General features: G+C 39.7%; 1 protein-coding gene across 2 annotated transcripts; it reads left to right on the forward strand.

Moving 5' to 3' along the window:
* Nucleotides 1–203: 203 nt before the first annotated feature.
* dpysl5a (dihydropyrimidinase like 5a) lies at nucleotides 204–17,078 on the forward strand. 2 transcript variants are annotated; one of them, XM_022210490.2, is made up of 13 exons: nucleotides 204–361; nucleotides 5,751–6,021; nucleotides 8,897–9,055; nucleotides 9,216–9,395; nucleotides 9,718–9,786; nucleotides 10,228–10,272; nucleotides 10,462–10,537; nucleotides 11,413–11,569; nucleotides 11,655–11,796; nucleotides 12,035–12,177; nucleotides 12,295–12,502; nucleotides 13,916–14,084; nucleotides 15,474–17,078. In XM_022210490.2, the coding sequence occupies exons 2-13, from the start codon at nucleotides 5,761–5,763 to the stop codon at nucleotides 15,557–15,559; spliced, it is 1,695 nt and encodes a 564-aa protein (XP_022066182.2). In that variant the 5' UTR covers nucleotides 204–361; nucleotides 5,751–5,760; the 3' UTR covers nucleotides 15,560–17,078. The 2 variants fall into 2 exon arrangements, with proteins under 2 accessions (XP_022066182.2, XP_022066181.2); XM_022210489.2 differs by lacking the exon at nucleotides 204–361 and adding an exon at nucleotides 5,459–5,602.
* Nucleotides 17,079–17,463: the final 385 nt, after the last annotated feature.

A 17,463-nucleotide genomic window follows, 5' to 3' on the forward strand; every position in this document is an offset into this window, starting at 1 on the left:
ATGTTTTTTATATTTTTATGTATATCTATGTTATTTATCTAGAAATGATAGTATATATATATATTTAAAATCTATAATATATCTCATTGGGGTATGTAAAAATAGAACAACATGTGTAAAATTCCTCCTTCAACAGCCGTGCTTTTATTTTGAAATCCTGAATCTGAAGTCTCCCTTGCATCCGCTCCCTGACTTGACGGTGATGCTGCTGGTCTCTGCTGGTCCCGGACCGGCCAGGAAGGTATCCATCTGGTGTGGATCTCCTTGGGAAGTGCCATCCTCGGATTGTGTTGCTTTCCGTTGCTGTCAGAAAGTGATCAGAGAGCCGAGCGGAGCCGCAGCAGCATCAGGCCCACAGGAGGTACGTGGAGCTCATCATCCGCTTTATTGTCACTTCTAGTCTGCAGAGGCTCCGTCTGAGGAGGAGCCTGGAGACTTTGTTTCCATGCCTCCCCTCCTCCTCACCTCCCTCTGGCTGCACGCCTGGGTGTCTGCCCTGCCCGGCTTCCCTGATCCTCCTGCGACCCTCCCCGGATCTAAACACACCCTGAAGTACCGGAACACTTCAGCACCGGGCGGCAGGCCGGGGAGCTTGTACCGGGAGGCCGTCAGACGAGCAAAGCCGGGCTTTATTGTGGAGGGAGAGTTGGGGAAGGCGGTTTCTAGGTCGCTGTGCAGCCGATTATGTCGGATGGAGACCGGTTTCTTTGTGTCAAGACGCACAAGTGGAAGTGTCATCATCTCCCTGCGTTCACACCTAACCAGCAAATAATTATATTTCCCGGAATATTTACTCTGATTTACACCAATTTTCAAATACTAGAGGCTGCTGGTGCTTTCCTGCAGGGATTAAATTGACTTTTACGCACAGAAATCCAAATGATAAAGCCATTAGAGCAACACACCAGCAGTACCAAGGCCTGTAGTTTAATACGTGCACTCCAAAGTGAGAGTGGAATCAACTGTAGCTCATATTTTTTATTAAATTCATATTTTATTTACACTGATTTCTTGTGCAACTCCAAACATAAGCTCACCTGTTTATATAAACTAACCGGCGACAACTTCCCCACAGCTCACTGCGCTCCAGGCCCCACATGAGAGTAAAAATAAGAACTTTATTGCGCCTGTAGACGCCTCCTCAAACATGCATGGAGATTTAGGAACATCTTCCCCTCTATCAGTCCTCAGATCTGGATGTGTGCAGGAGTCCACGCCATGCAGTAAAGTTGCCGCACCCTCGTACGTACGCATCCTGCACGCACACACGCACGCAAGCACGCAGGGATGGACACACACTCAGGGGGATACATCACATCATTATTAGGAGGAGAAGGGAGGGTGCAGATCTTGGAGATTCTTTCTTTGTTGGTGATAATCACATCAAGAAGTGATGTAAAGGAAGTGTTTTTGAATAATTGTGTGTTATTTCTAATGAGTTGGGGTTGAGAACAGAGTAGAGAAGGGAGTAAGGAAGCCTTTACAAGCTTTTAAAACCCTTTAAAGGAGATGTCTTAATTTATTCAGCTAAAGGAGCAGTATGGAATTTCTCACAATAGCGTCTCTCTCTGTCAAAAAGAATTAAATATGTAGTTTAATGGCATTGTTTGATTGGAGTTGTTGTCTTTACCAACATTGTCTATGAAATGATGACAGACTAAAGAAAAGATAGATTGTCCACTTTGTTTGTGGACTACACAGTTGTGAAGCCTTGAGTTTTTGATTTTCTGTTCGTGGCCTGTCAATCACAAAATAGCCCCGCCCTAAGGCATACCCTGTTTTATCATCCATTTTAATCTAAATGGGATGATAATTTACTAAATGAACATAATTTTGTGATTAAAAAGTCTTACAACTAGCAAATGAGACCATAAACTATTTAGTAAAATCTCTACTGAGATCCCAAATTAAGGGAGAAGCAGAATCTCTTTCTATACACTCAGACTTCTCTGCTGCCAGAGGAGTCGCCCCCTGCTGGTTGTTAGAAAGAATTCAACTTCTTGGCATTTCTGCATTGGCTTAATTGTCAGATCCAGAGGCTCCAACTGTCTTTTGCAATCAGTTTACGGCATTAATAATGCATGTTAAAGTTAGTACTGAATTTCTACCACAACAAAATATGTAGTTTGAGGAGGATTAGTGGAGGATCATAGGGGTTGTTGTCTTTGCCAATTTTGCCGATGGGAATCTTTCGAACATGACCATAGATTGTGTGTAAAAGATAGACATAGCCACCTTGATGCCACCAGTTGGTTTGTTGACTGCTTTTGTGAGGCCTCGAGTTTTTTTTTTTTTTTTGGCCATGTAAGACACAAAGCAGTCCCGCCCTAAAACCTACCCTGTTCTATCATATCTATTTTACTCTATGTGGAACCATAATTTGCTGAAATAACATCATTTTGTGTTTAAAAACTTCTAAAACTTACGATTGAGACCGTAAACTTAGTAGGAAAAAGTTTCCTCTGGTAGTAAATCTAGAGAGAAGCTTCTTTTTGCAACTACAGGGGTTGCCCCCTACTGGCTGTTAGAAAGAATGCACATTTAAGACACTTAAGTTTTCAGATCTGGAGGCTACGTCCATCTTTTCTATACAGTTTATCATGTAGATTCTGGACGTGAAAGTTCTTACACATAGAAAGAACGCTGATAGAAAGAACGTAGATTTAAGGAACTTCAGTTTTTAGATTCAGAGGCTACATCCATCTTTTAGCTCCTGTCTATGACATTGATTATGGACTTGACTTTGCAGAAATCTCATTTTTCAACAAGGTAGTGTAGTGCAGTTCTATTCACATTACATTGGTCAGGTATGTTCACTTTATTTGACCTTTATTCTAAAAAAAATAGCTGCGAGTGACATTCGTTAACATTGTGCAATGTGTTGACTTCCCATACAGCTACTTTAGGCAGCATTATGTGGGAAATGTAACTATTTGGCAGCCCAGTGGTATCTGTGGACAAAACTCTCCATCTAAAGTAATAGTGTTGAGCAAAACATATGACAGTTCATCCAGTTCCTTTTTTTGTCTTCCTACCACACTCACTGAGGTGTCATCCCATATTTATATTTCACTGTTAAAGGGGACATAACAGCACTGACCTGTGACTGTAATGAAATGTACCGTTACATTGGCTCAATCCCAATCTGCACCATCTTGGGCTCACCAAATCTGAGATACATTCTCGCTAAGTGCATGAAGATTTATTCTGCTGTCAGTCTGTCAAGTGCAGAGGGCTTTGATTGCAGACTTTAAAGCTTCTTTAAGTCTGCATATCTGCCGACTCTTCTGAGGGACTCGCCCATAGCTCACAGTAAAATGTGTTTGTCAGGTCATTCACGAAAAATGTGCACAAACTACGCATGGATGGTGTAGCGAAGGAAGTTTATTTTGTCAGTTTCAGCATCTGGCTACTTGCTGTTGTGAATATTTTATACTCTTGTTTGTTTTTTCAATTAAATTTAGGATTTACAGATGCCACTCGCAGCTTTCTTCCTTTTGCTAGTTTGCTAAAATGTATAGACAGTGTAATGTCACAAACAGGGAGAATCAGCTGAGCAGCTGATAAAACTGTGAATGTAACACAAGCCTGTATTCGTGTTTTTTTCTTTTGTGGTGATGTGTTGTTTCCAGGCAACGTGTGCCGTTCTGATTCCTTCTTTTTATACCATTTCGGCCCTCATGAACTCTCACACTCGATCACTCCAGCTGTGACGTCAGTTAAGTCTGTGGGTTTAGTGCTCAGGCCTCAGTGTGAAGATTGGGACTGGGCCAACAAATAAAAACTACAGATTACTTTAGGTTTGAACATTGTTGAAAACATTTGGGACGTTTTAAGTACACAAGTCCATGAAGTACCTAAGGGTGGTCTCTTTGTTTTTAGACCTTTTAATGTGGAAATGTCACATATTATTAAGGTTTAAATTAGGATTAGTGAGGAGGCAGAGCTCTCGTCCATTGAGCTTATAGAAAAGACTGCTGACAGTAGAAACAGGGACGATTTCTGCAGTAGAAACTAGTTTTAGTTAAAAGTAACAACAATTCTGTTTCTGGACGGACTGAATTTTCCTTAATGTTAATATTTAACGTATCACAAGTTTAATTCCATTCACCTCCAGTGTATTAGTGGCGTATTTCAAAGTCAGAAGTCTTTAAGTAATCTAACTATCTAAATAAAGGGATTATTGCAGGGGCAAGCCAGAGCATTCTATTTTTTAGAATTTGATTTGTGTAATTTCTCATACTTTTCACAATAAAGGTTCACCTAAAGTCACAAAGGACATTAAAAAAACCCTCAATTATATCAATACACTGCAGTGTCAGACCACTTTATTATTATTATTATTTGTATTTAATTGGTGGATTAGGAATTTATGGACCGAGTATAATTATGTTTTCATAGGTTGACTGATTAGATCAGCTCATGCTTGACATAATGCCACTACTGCAAAGGTTATGACATTTAAGCCACAAAACCGACATTCATCTGCAATAATCCACGTTTGCTGAAAATAGAATTGTACAGACAGCTCTGATATCACCGTAGAAAGTGTGACTCTGTGCAGCAGCAGCAGCTCAGCTGTTTGTTTGTAGGAGAGTCACATGAGGAAAGGATGCGGGTCAAAAAGGCCACATAAGATCACTACGACATGTCAGGAGACTTAAATAATCAGTGAAGTCACCCTCTGAGCCATCTGCGTACGCTTTGCACAGCTTCTCTCTCAGTTTGGAGGTTGTATTGATCCTGCTGTTGTTTGGTGCTGCAGAAATCAAAGAAGGCGACATTCTGCATTTGTTTGCGTGAAACTGCATCGGAAATCAGATTTCAGTATTTGTCTGTGATAGTAACGGCTCCTGCATGTTAGATGTTGAGGAAAATTTAGTTTCACATCATGAAGGTCTGAAATATTTTGCAAAACAAATCTTTATTACCTCCGCCAGGAGGTTATGTAATCAACGGAGTTGATTACAGACAAACGGCATGGCGGAGGTATGCGCTCTCCGAGTGCCTTTCTAGTTTTGTTTTGTGGTCCAAAAGTAGCCCAATTGATGAGACAACCACAATGTGTAGATTTTAAATATTAAAAATTTATTAAGAAGCTGCTTGAATACACAAAAAAAATATAGCAAATTGTTATTAAACGTAACTACAGACTTGGTTGTGACTGATCAGGATGCATCTCTGTGAGTACTGACTCCCAAGTTGGAAAATAATTTGAGTAGATTAGAGCTATATTGGGGTACAGCACACTGTGAAAAGAACCCCATCTCTACACTCTTTACTCCATTTTTTAGCCATTATGATTCGTACAATTTAGTTCCATAGTGAGCTGAACCTCATTGTAAGCAGCTCCATTCATTCTTCCTCAGTCCTCCTAAAATAATGGCCTTATTTACCCTTGTTTGCCTTATTGTGACCCACAACTGGACTCAGCTTCTTGTCTACTTGCATCACTGGCACGTCAGGTTTCAGGCGGCGACTGTCACAGCCTCCTCAGACTGGTAGCTGATGTCAGTGTCAGTGTGACAGACCGATCACAGAGCAGCATCGCCCATCTCTCCTCTGTAGTCCTACTGCACTGTCTCAGCATGAGGCACCAAAAGTTAGTTTTCTTTAGGGCTTTTCTCTATCTTCTTGCATTTCTACATAGAAAACAGGAGCTTTTCTGTGTGATAGTGGGTCAACTTTGAATCAGATCACTGCTTTTTCGTCTCCGCTCTGCCTAATCTGGTCTTCTTTCTTCCTTACAGAGCAATAGCCATGTCTTCCAGCTCAGCGATGGCCCGGATCCTGATAAAGGGCGGTAAGGTGGTGAATGACGACTGCACCCAGGAGGCCGACGTCTACATCGAGAATGGCATCATCCAGCAGGTGGGGAAGGAGCTGATGATCCCCGGCGGGGCCAAAGTCATCGACGCCTCGGGGAAACTGGTGCTTCCTGGAGGCATCGACACCAGCGTCCACCTGGAGGAGAGCTTCATGAACGCCACCACGGCAGATGATTTCTACAGCGGCACCAAGGTAAGGTCCTGCTGGAAATAGACGGGAAAATGGGGTCTAGTTTAATAGTTCTACAACTTTATGTTAAAGCATGAAATAAAAAGCATGTTAGGGACCAGAAACTATCAGCATTCCTCTCATAAATGACTAAATGCAGGTTTTCTTGTAAATTTAACTAGACTTTCCAGGATATTTTCCTTATTTTTCCATTGCTGATGATCCCAAATGTGTTATTTTGCACTCCAGATATAGGTCAATAAAAGCTTTCCACTGATGTTAATTTTAGCCAACATGTCAGTGACGCTTCTTGTTTCTGGTTTTGATGCTTCTTAATATTCCAGGATCAAATGTGTTGGTTATTTTTGGGCAGAATTACTGCTTCTGTTGCCCTAGTCAAATACAGAAGTAAGAAGTTACAGCAAAATATCGCGTAAGAACACAAATGCAGGAATAAAATAATGTGAAATATGTTTCAAAAGGTTGTTTGGCATTAATTAAGTCTTAACTTATTTTATCTTAAAATACAGCTGTGAGATTCTTGATTGTAACAATTTAATTTGGCTGTTTTGCTGTAATCTATGGTTAGCACTGAAATGCTTTGGGTTTTTTCAGCGAAGAAATAAATCTAGATGTCAATCAATCGTTTAAGTCAGTATTTAAACAAAAATGTCAAAAATTCTGAGGTATGCTTTCTCAGATGTTAGATTTTCTGGTTTTCCTACTTTTTTGTGATAGAACACTGGATTTATCTTTGGGTTTTGGACAAAAAGAGCCATTAAAAGATGTCACCTTAGATACAAATGTGTAATTTGTTGCTTGTTGCTCTTCGTAGAGCCAGAAATTGACAGTTTTACTCACGATTTTAAGTGACGCCATCACTGCTTTAATAAACTGTGGTAATCATGAAGCAGATAAACAACCAACAGAAAAAGGACAAAGAAATAAATCAAGATGATGTTGATTGGCTGTTTGGTAAAAATAGCCAAATTTCCTTGCTTTCAATTCTCAAATGCTAGAATTTCTGGATTTTCTTACTCTTCTATGATCTAAAATTGAATATCTTTGAATTTTGGACAAAAAGAACCATTTAAAGATGCTGCCTTAGTCAAAAATGTACACGTTGTTTGTTCTTGCGCTACAGAGAGCCTGATGTTGCTAATTGTGCTTTAAAACTGCAAAGGGACCAACTACTACTTTGCTTAAACATGTTAGAAGTCATGAATCAGATGAACAGCCAATAGAAATAGGAGAACTGCATTAAAGAAATGGGTCTCAGTGGTGTTGATCAATTGTTTAAGTTGTTTTTTGAATAAAAATAGCTCAATTTATGTTTTTTTTCTTACACTTCTGTGATAGAAAACTGAATATCTTTGAGTTTTGGACAATATTAACTTTGACACAAATGTATAGGTTGTTTCTTCTTGCGCCTCAGAGTGCAGACCAGTTACTGTAGGTTTTGAATAAAAATAGCCACGTCTTTGGCTTTGCTGTCTTAAATGTTAGATTTTCCGTGTTTTCTTACTTTTCTATGATAAATAATGAATATTATTGAGCTTTGGACGAAACAAGTTATTTAAAGATGTCACTTTAGGCACAAATGTATAAGCTGTGCTTTCCTGCACCTTCAGATATCAGCAGTACACCCCAAAACTGCAAGTGATGCATTTACTACTTTGCTTAATCATGTTGGTTACCATGATCCAGATGAACAGCTGATAACAGCTTTAAAACATGCACATAAAATAGCAAAGACTTGTTCAATTTTCTGATATTTTACAGCTTAAACTGCCAGCTGTTTGTTCACATAAATAGTCAGTTAGATGCACAGATAACCAGATAGGCAGTTTTATGTGTCTGGTTTTTCTGGATGTGCCACAAGATTGCAGAATGTGTGTCACCAGCTTCACACGTAGATGATTTTTAGCTGTTAGCGAGGCTGGTAGCTGCCAGAAGCCATGCTGGAGGCTGATCAGAACCGGGGTATCCCACTTCACCACCACGATGACTCAGCACTCTGTAGCACTTAGAGGTGATGGGAGCTGAGAGGTGACGGATGCTGTGGTCGGTAGACGCTGGTGACAGACACTATTCTCCGCCGTCCTCCCTCCCCGCTCCTCCTCCGCCGCCGCTGCCGCCATGCTCCAGATTAACTCAGACAAATGCAGATCAGTGTCCGTTTCCATGGAGACCAGGGGGCTGCTGCAAAGACTGCCGCAAAGCCTTTTCACTCACGCCATTGTGCTGAGAAACAATAGTCCTCAGACCGACGCCCCCCTCCCTCGGCCGTCCTCCTCCCCAGCGCTCGTTACTCCACTCTCTATAGTCAGCTGACAGATGCTCAGTGAAGCACTCACTTATACACAAAACCTGCTCTGTCTTCACTTCTTATGGTTTTTTTTTAGATTAGCTGTAGTTTAAAACGTCTAAATCTGCATTCAGAGGATGAAAACATGAGAAATGCTGATGCTAGAAATGAACTGTGGCTCTAAATAAGTCATGATTACACAGTGAGAAGCAGTCAATCCTGCGCTTTAACTACTGAAGGATTTATATTTCCCCCAGCACACATCTGCAAGTAACCATAAAGATAAGCATCAATGACAACTGAGGCTTTTACTTTTATGTTTAGATCTAGAACTGATCAGTAGATTGCACTTCCTTCAGGATTTATGGGCTTTATAATTCAATATATTCTGCTTTAATGCCACTTTTTTTTTAAAGTTTGTTAATTAAAAGTTCATTTTCATTAACCTTTGGTTCATTTTAGTGTTGATTTACACTTTTTAAGTAACTGAATAACAAATGACAAACCACAATAGCTTTTGCATATTAAATTCTACAGTTAATGTCTTACTTTTTCTGTAATTTGAGACTCTTTTCTTTGGTTTTCTTCCAGGCGGCTTTAGCTGGCGGAACAACAATGGTGATCGGACACGTTCTGCCAGAGAGGAACGAGTCTTTGCTGGAAGCCTACGAGAAGTGTCGCAGCTCGGCCGACTCCAAATCCTGCTGCGACTACGCTCTGCACGTGGGAGTTACTTGGTGGGGGCCCAAGGTACTGCAGCACTGTGTTCCCCTCTCTGTGGAATATTTTATTTCCCTTCAAAATCACTTGTTTTTGGGGAAGCTAGTTCAGTTTTCATTCATTTAAAGGGGTGTTCTAAGGATGCGCTGCAGGCAGTGTAACAACTAATTTCCATTTTTCCCTCCTGCAGGTGCGAGCCGAGATGGAGAAGCTGGTGCGAGAGCATGGAGTGAACTCCTTCCAGATGTTCATGGCCTATAAGGACATGTTCATGCTGAGGGACAGCGAGCTCTTCCAGGCCCTGCAGCACTGTAAGGACATCGGAGCCATAGCAAGGGTTCATGCTGAGAACGGGGAGCTGGTGGCCGAGGTGAGGAACCATCAGAACATTACATATTTATTCCTCAATGCACCAAATTTCCCACACCTGACTATCCTCAATTTGACTGATTTTACACATGGTCGACTCAACCAATATTCATCACTTTAAAAAAAAAAAAAAAGATGGTCAGGTGTGAACCTTTTTAGTGAACTGAGACGGAATGACCCAATGAAGTTGTCATGAATGCTGATGCTATTGCACTTTGTATGTTATTCTGTTGGCATTTAATTTGTTGACACTGAACGGTTAAGAGATTAATTTTGTCACAGCCCATCATATCCATAATTTTACGTCTCTTTCTTCTTCTCAGGGTGCAAAGGAAGCCTTGGATCTGGGCATCAGTGGTCCAGAGGGGATTGAAATCAGCAGGCCTGAAGAGGTGTGAAAGTCAGAAATGTCCTGTGATTGTGTGTCAATCTAAAATAAATGTACTTAATTGAATTGAATTGAATTTATTTATTTGATAGGGACGATGCAGTTTAACATAGTTCCATTACTTAGCATGAATCTGATGTGCTGCACAGAGAGTTTATAGCAAATGCTAATTTCCAACTCTTGTCCCTAGATGGGCCTTTAAATATAAAAGTCAGAATATATAACATCATAAAATAACAGAAAAGTTTACAAAAGAACAATAAAATACATGTTCACATAAAAACAAATAATTACACAAACCAGTTCAAAATAAGTTAATAAAAAAAACATGGCAAACTAAGAATGATTACAGCTCTTAAGATCATTTCAAGAGCAGTGATGGCATTGCTGTGATCAAAAACCTCTACCAATACTATGATTCCTCACAATCTCCGATTTCTTACAGCTGGAAGCAGAGGCGACTCACAGGGCAATAACCATCGCCAACAGGGTGAGTTATCAGCAGACAGGAAACAAATATGTAAAGTAAAAATACTTTACACAAGAATGAGATCATCAGCATGTTAGCAGTGCCACTGTGAGCTCAGTAAAATACCATTACAGCCTCAGAGAGCTGCTAATGTGACTGTAGATAATCTAAAAATGGTCATATTTATCTTCTGTGTGTGTTTTGTGTCAGGCCCACTGCCCGATCTACCTGGTGAATGTGTCCAGTATGTCTGCAGGAGACGTGGTGGCTACAGCTAAGATGCAAGGTGAGGATTTATTTCTTTTATATGTTGTTTTATGTCTCTCTGGAGAAACTTTATGTACTTTTGATCAGATTTGACCTTCATTTGGAGTCCAGTCTTTTAAATGAAATCTTAGATGGGCTGTTTTTAGGTCTATGAAGTTTTAGGAGCTACTTTTTTTTTGACAGTTTGTTTCTTAATGAGCCCTTCAGTGTTTTCAAGCTAATATCACCACATTTACTTTTAAGCTCTTTTCTAATACAAGATCTAGTCATACAACACAGCCCAGTGTTTCCAGGTCCATCCATCATTACATATGATAATACTTGCAAATTTTCAGTTTTAACCTTTATATCCAGGAAAGAACTAGACTTATTCATTATTTACATATGTCTCACCATAAAATACTGCCATTAGAGATGCATTTTCAGAATATGTAGGGGTGAATCTAGCGACATCAGACTTAGAAATTAGGTCAAATATGTGCTTAAGGCTAAACAGATATAACGGTCATTATTTTATTCACTGAAGTGTTTACATCCAGTGGCCTCCTTGCAGAGGTGACAAATATTTACCCCCCACAACCACTTAGCTCCCAAACAAGAGGCCCCAAATTGCCACTTTGCCCTCAGAACCCCTAGAGTTTAGGAACACCACTGATTTCTTGACCAGCCTTCATCTTTTGAATTGAATTCCAGTTAAAAGCAAAGCAATTATTTTGTTTCTTGTAGTTTATTTTGTTTCTGGTCTGGGAGACCAGACGAATGGATCCGAATATTCAGGCCGTCTACGCCATATCCCCAGCTTTCTGACATTTCGTCTTGAATCCCTTGTCTTGCAACACATATTTCCCTATCATTTGCTCTAACATATGTCTACACTTTAACCTCTGCCCTCAGGTAAGGTGGTCCACGGGGAAACCACCACGGCCCACGCTGTCCTGAACGGTATGCAGTACTACCACCAGGACTGGTCCCACGCGGCGGCTCATGTAACGGTGCCTCCTCTCCGCCTGGACCCCAGCACTCCAAATTACCTAATGAGCCTGCTGGGAAAGTGAGGAAAAAGTGTAAAAAACCTCCCATTAAATGCAATCCCATGTGAGTGTGTCTGGTCGTGACTTCCTGTGTCTTCCTTGCAGCGACACTCTGAATGTTTTGGGGTCCGACCACCGTCCGTTCACCATCAAACAGAAGGCCATGGGCAAGGATGACTTCACAAAGATCCCCCACGGGCTTCCTGGTATTCAGGACCGAATGAGCGTCATCTGGGAGAAAGGAGTGGTATGTGTAGCTTCTTTGTTCCCGTCTGGCTGCCAGAGAACTTCCACGAATGGGACGCCTGTTTCGATTTGGTGGTTGTGGATGTGAAACTTCAAAGAAACAAATGGAGTCGGATCAGATGCAAAACCATCTGCTGCTTTGATGCGTCACATGATTCAGTCATAATTTGTGCATGATTTTTAAACGTATTCCCTGTCATTCTTGGCGTTAGGATAATCTTCTCTGTTGTGATCCCCAGATTGGAGGCAAAATGGATGAGAATCGTTTCGTAGCCGTCACAAGCTCAAACGCAGCCAAGATTTACAACTTCTACCCGAGGAAAGGCCGGATCATCCCGGGAGCAGATGCTGATGTGGTGGTTTGGGACCCCGAGGGATCCAAGTATGAAACTCAAGCCGTCCATTTATCGACCGGCTTGTCTCACTGCAGCTTTTATCTCTGAGGCTGATGTAGCTTTTGTCTGCCTAAACTGGGGCATCTCCACCTTTTCTCCTGCAGGACTATTTCTGTGGACAGCCAGGTCCAGGGCGGGGACATAAACCTGTATGAAGGTCTTCGCTGTCACGGCGTCCCTTTGGTCACCATCAGCCGCGGACGTCTGGTCTATGAGAACGGCATGTTCACGTGTGCTGAGGGCTCCGGGAAGTTTTGCCCGCTGAGGACTTTCCCAGATTACCTCTACAAGAAGATGGTTCAGAGGGAAAAGGTACCAGACTGACTTCAAATGCACGTAAAGTAGATGTAGAGATGCTTACCATTGACACTAGTGACTTATATATAGTAGTATTTAGACTATATATTGAATTTGAGACATCTGTTCTGACTGAAACTGTAATTTTCCACATATACATACAGATTATTTCCATATATTGTGCAATAATTATATAATTTGTGTGTTCTACTCATACTGCTACCAATACCACTAGTGCTACAATCTCTACTCTTCATCTACTACTAGCACTACTCATACAAGGGTGCTATTATTGCTACTGTATCTATTGTCTCTGTTGCTACTTTAAATAAGCTTTCTATTATTGTTAATGCTTTTAGGACTACTACGACTGCTTCTATAGGAGTACTATGCATTGTTAACACGGCTAGCACTATAATCTGTGCTATTACATAATGTGGAGTCAAAATAGCTAATTATAATCCATCCTGTTCTAGTATTTGACTAGAAGTGTTTTCTCTTTCCCTTATGGTTCCGCTTTTATTATGGTGAGATTATGATGATCATTAAAAATCAGTGAGACGTTTAAATTGTGGTTTAGCCATCTGAACCCTAAACACACCAGGGATTTTGAAAGGTGATGTGATATATTCATCAGCGTCAGAAACTGTAAAAACAGAAAAAATCTGCAGATTTTCATCTTTCTAATGGTTTTGAAGTGATTGAGCTGTGATGTGCGGTTCCATCAGGAAAAATGATCAAATCTAAGCTATTTGTTCGTAATCACTTTATTCTACGTGTGTCATTTAAAAATTTGCCAAAATAAGTCCTTTGCAATAACCACATTTTGGGGAAAAAAATAAAAATTCTCATCTCCTTTGTGCAACTGTGAAGATTTGACTGACTTGGCTAAAACCAACAGTCACATGACAAACATTCAGAGATTCTAGGTTGAACTGTAGGCAGTGTTTACACAGAGCTGATGTGACACAAGTATGGAGACAAATAAAAACTGGCAATAGTAAAATATCTACAGTCTGTAGAGTTACCATTTTTTTCCAGTGTTAGGAACACCGTGTAGCCACTTGGAAAAATGTTGGACATTGATTTCAGACTTTTTCTATTTTTATAAAATAAATATTCAACTTTCATTTTTATTTTTTTAGTCATTTATACCATTATATATGCATTGTGTTGCATTTCTGAGTTCTCTGTCCTTCTAGCTTTGGTTGTGTTGTTTCCAAAGAAGTGCAGAACTTTGTATTAGAGGGAAAAATGAGCCCACAGTGAGTAAGAACGTGCCGAGTTAAATATGCCTTGGGTACAGAGGGTTATTGGTTCTGATTATAAATTACAGTCAGAATATGACACATTTTCTCAAAGACAGCATTTTTCTAGTGCATGTTTTTAACAGTTTTAACATTGTTCTTATTCACTTTGGTGTGCTAGTCCCAGGCGGTGAAAGCCGTGGAGCGGGAGCCCTACACAGGTGATGTTGTTGCCGTGGTGAATTCAGGAAAGAGGGACTTTGGGGCTTCGGATCTGGACACTCCGACTCGTCCCTGCACCCGACATGGAGGCGTGAGGGACCTCCACGAGTCCAGCTTCAGCCTGTCTGGTGAGAACCAACAGATCTATAGATGCATTTTGCATGTGATTATAATACATGTGCTTAAAAGGAATATTGTTCAGGCTTTGTCCATTTATATTGCTGGAATTTGGTACTGCTGCTGCATCCCTTTAAAGGAGCACAAAGAGTGGCCTGATGAGGGAGCTGTAGTGAAAGTAACTTGGACAGTGCATCTTGTTAACTCTGTAGAGGCTTTAGTTGGTACAGTAGAGGCCTACATCGGGAATGGCTGATAAAATTAAACTTGTTTACATGGTATTTTCGGCGGTTTTAGAGACAGATGAAGCATAGAAGGCCTAGACTGTCCTGTTGAGGTGTAATCTTCACAGTTATGCATCTTGCAGATGCATAACTGTGAAGTTGCAGAATCTGTGTCCTCATTTATATCAACTCTTAAATTTCATTTTTTTAGACTTGCTTTTATGTGATGTCATCTATTTTTTGTCTATTTTATTCTCCTTTTGTCCTTTAAATGAATTTATTTTATTTTATTCAATTTTATTATTTTACCCTTGTTTTTATGATTTTAGCCTCTATTTTCTTTTATTGTTTTTATTTTTTTCTTTATTATGATTTATCATTTTTGATGCTTTTTTATTTTTTAATGTTTTTTTTTTACCAATTAGTGTTTGTTGTAATAGTTCATTTATTTTTGACATTCCGCACCTTGTATTTTGTGTCTTTCACTGCGTTTTAACTCTGTTTCTCCACTTTTTGTTCTTTTACTTATTATTATTATTAATATTATTGCCATTTTTTAGCCTTGTATTCAATTTTATTTTAGCCTCTGTTTTCTTTTGTTGTATTTACTATTTTTCTTTAATATGATATGGCACTTTTGATGCTTTTATTTTAGTTTTTTTGCCAGATAGTGTTTGTTATACTGATTCACTTATTTTTGATATCCTGCATCTTTCATTGTGTTTTAACTCTATTTCTCCACTTTTTGTTATTACTATTATTATTATTGTTGTTGTTGTTGTCGTTTTTATTATCATCATTATTGTTATTATTATTATTATTATTATCTTTAGAACTTGGTAACTGCTGAGAAGAGATAATAATTATCGATGTTTAATTAAAAACTTCATTCAGGTAACAGGATTTTTACGCCAGAAGAAACCATAATTTCCCTTTTCCCACCCTATGATTTGCTAGTAAACATGAATGTTTTGACTGGTGTCTTAAATGGAATGTGAAGAATTGCTTTCATCTTTTAAAGTATGCCGCATTTCCTAAGTCTGCCTGGAACTTAAGCCGTTTACGCAGCTCTTTACAATAACGCTGGAAAACGTGATCAGGCTCCACATGAGTACTATGAGGAAACACTAATTTCTTGTGTTTTACTGCTAAACTCACTGTTTCCGGCTTTTCCAGGCGCTCAGATCGATGACAACATTCCAAAGAGATCCTCTGCCAGGATCTTAGCTCCTCCTGGAGGAAGATCCAGCGGCATCTGGTAACGGAAGAAAGACACCTGAGGAGAAAACGTACAGCCAAGCAAGAAGACTTGTTTTTCTTTCTGGAAGCTTCGATTATGTGTGGAGTTATGGAGTCATGTTTTCATTTTGAACTGTAAAAAACATTGCCATAATAATATTGGGAAAACAACCAGGAAAAATAAGTGGTTATAGCTACCAAATTACAGTCAAATGTTAACCAAATATAAGCAGCAGATAAAAACGATGAGTTGCCATTGAGTTAGTTTGGTTATTGGATCATGTTTAGGGGAGAAAAAAAAATGTTGTATCTTACTAATAGTTTTAGAAATATGAAGGTGAGTCCTGGTTTTTATGATGCGATTGTGTTACCTCACTGTAAAATACGATTTTGCACTTGTATCATGTACTATTTAGATGCCTTTTTACATGATTTAATGTCACAAAACGTCTTTGTACCGCGAGCCATGAGGTGAATGAGATGTAATAAATTATTACAAGGATGTCGGCATGACGTTAATATGCCACTTATTATCGACCGATTGATGACAAAACAACCATAATTCAAGCTGTTTGTTTTTTTTATTATTGCATCATTTTGTGTTGTTTTCCTTTCCATGTTAGAAGAGAATGAGCTCTTTGTTCGGCGGTTCATTATTGTCAGATTAGCATTTCAGATCAAGTTTACAGCCTCACAGCAGAATACACTTCTGTTTCCACCCCCACCAAATGTGAATGAACCTCCGCTGTGGGTCCTGTGCATGGTAGCATAGTTAGATCTACTCCAATAAGCACCACTTCTTTGTATTCATTTCCACAGAGAGCAAAAAGTCTCACCCAAACTGCCTTTTCCGCACCTGAGAACACCGACACCCTCAGACACTCCGTCCACTACCACCGGTGCAGGACGTGGAATTAGTTTTTTTTTTTACGCTTTCTGGTCTGAAACGGCAGCGTGTAATAAATGTTCCTCTGACTGACGTTTGCAATGTAGCATAACCACTGTGAAAAAGGTGAATCGATCCTCGTGACGAAGTCCAACAGCAGATGTGTTAGTCGGTTAATGCCAAGTCTTCAGGGGATCAAATGCCTTCTTAATGCCACCGGAAGTTTGTATTGTTTGTTTAGCAGCTACAGAAAAAGCACTGATACCTTTCCAAGTTCTACTACTGTATTTTTATTGTTTGTTTTTTAGTTACTGAAGTTTGCTTGTGAATATTTGTCTTAGTAGATTTTATTGTATTTTTTTTTGTTGTTTGTTAAAACTGCAGCACAAGCAGGGACGCACACAGGATTTAGCTCATTTTTAGACTCAGTCATTGTTAAAAAGAACTTCATGCATCCACAGTAAACATCTTTATTTGTGTTTTTAGACAGATTTCACTTTTGAGATGCTCCAGTGGATCTTGTCGTGTTTTTTTCCCTCCCAAATGTGCACTGGTGCTGAACAATGTGTCGACACATTGAATTCCGTTATCTCTTGTTTCTTCTTGCAGCTCTTTATCACATGATTTGAGTGCAAATAAACCACCATGAAATCCAATCTTGTGTCCGACTGTTGACAGCGAAAGAGACTCACGTACTGTTTAACTACATTTTTAGGCACTCCCATTGACTAGATTGCCTACTTTCACAATTCAGGGAGAGAGATTTTACTTACATTTACATTTATTGTACAGCTATAGTTAACTATTCTAACAAGAAAAGCATTGCCTGGTTGTGTTAGAAGCAGGAAAACTGGGCAAGTGTAAGGATTTGAACGAGTTTGACAAGGGCCAAATTATGATGGCTAGATGACTAGATCAGAGCATCTCCAAAACCGCAGCTCCTGTTGGGTGTTCCTGGTCCACAGTGGTCAGTGTCTATTAAGCAGTGTTTGTGCATTGTGATATCAACAGTTTTCTATGCTGCTGATTAAAAGTCTCATC

Source organism: Acanthochromis polyacanthus, chromosome 1 (genome assembly GCF_021347895.1).
Source record: "Acanthochromis polyacanthus isolate Apoly-LR-REF ecotype Palm Island chromosome 1, KAUST_Apoly_ChrSc, whole genome shotgun sequence".
Lineage (NCBI taxonomy): Eukaryota > Metazoa > Chordata > Actinopteri > Pomacentridae > Acanthochromis > Acanthochromis polyacanthus.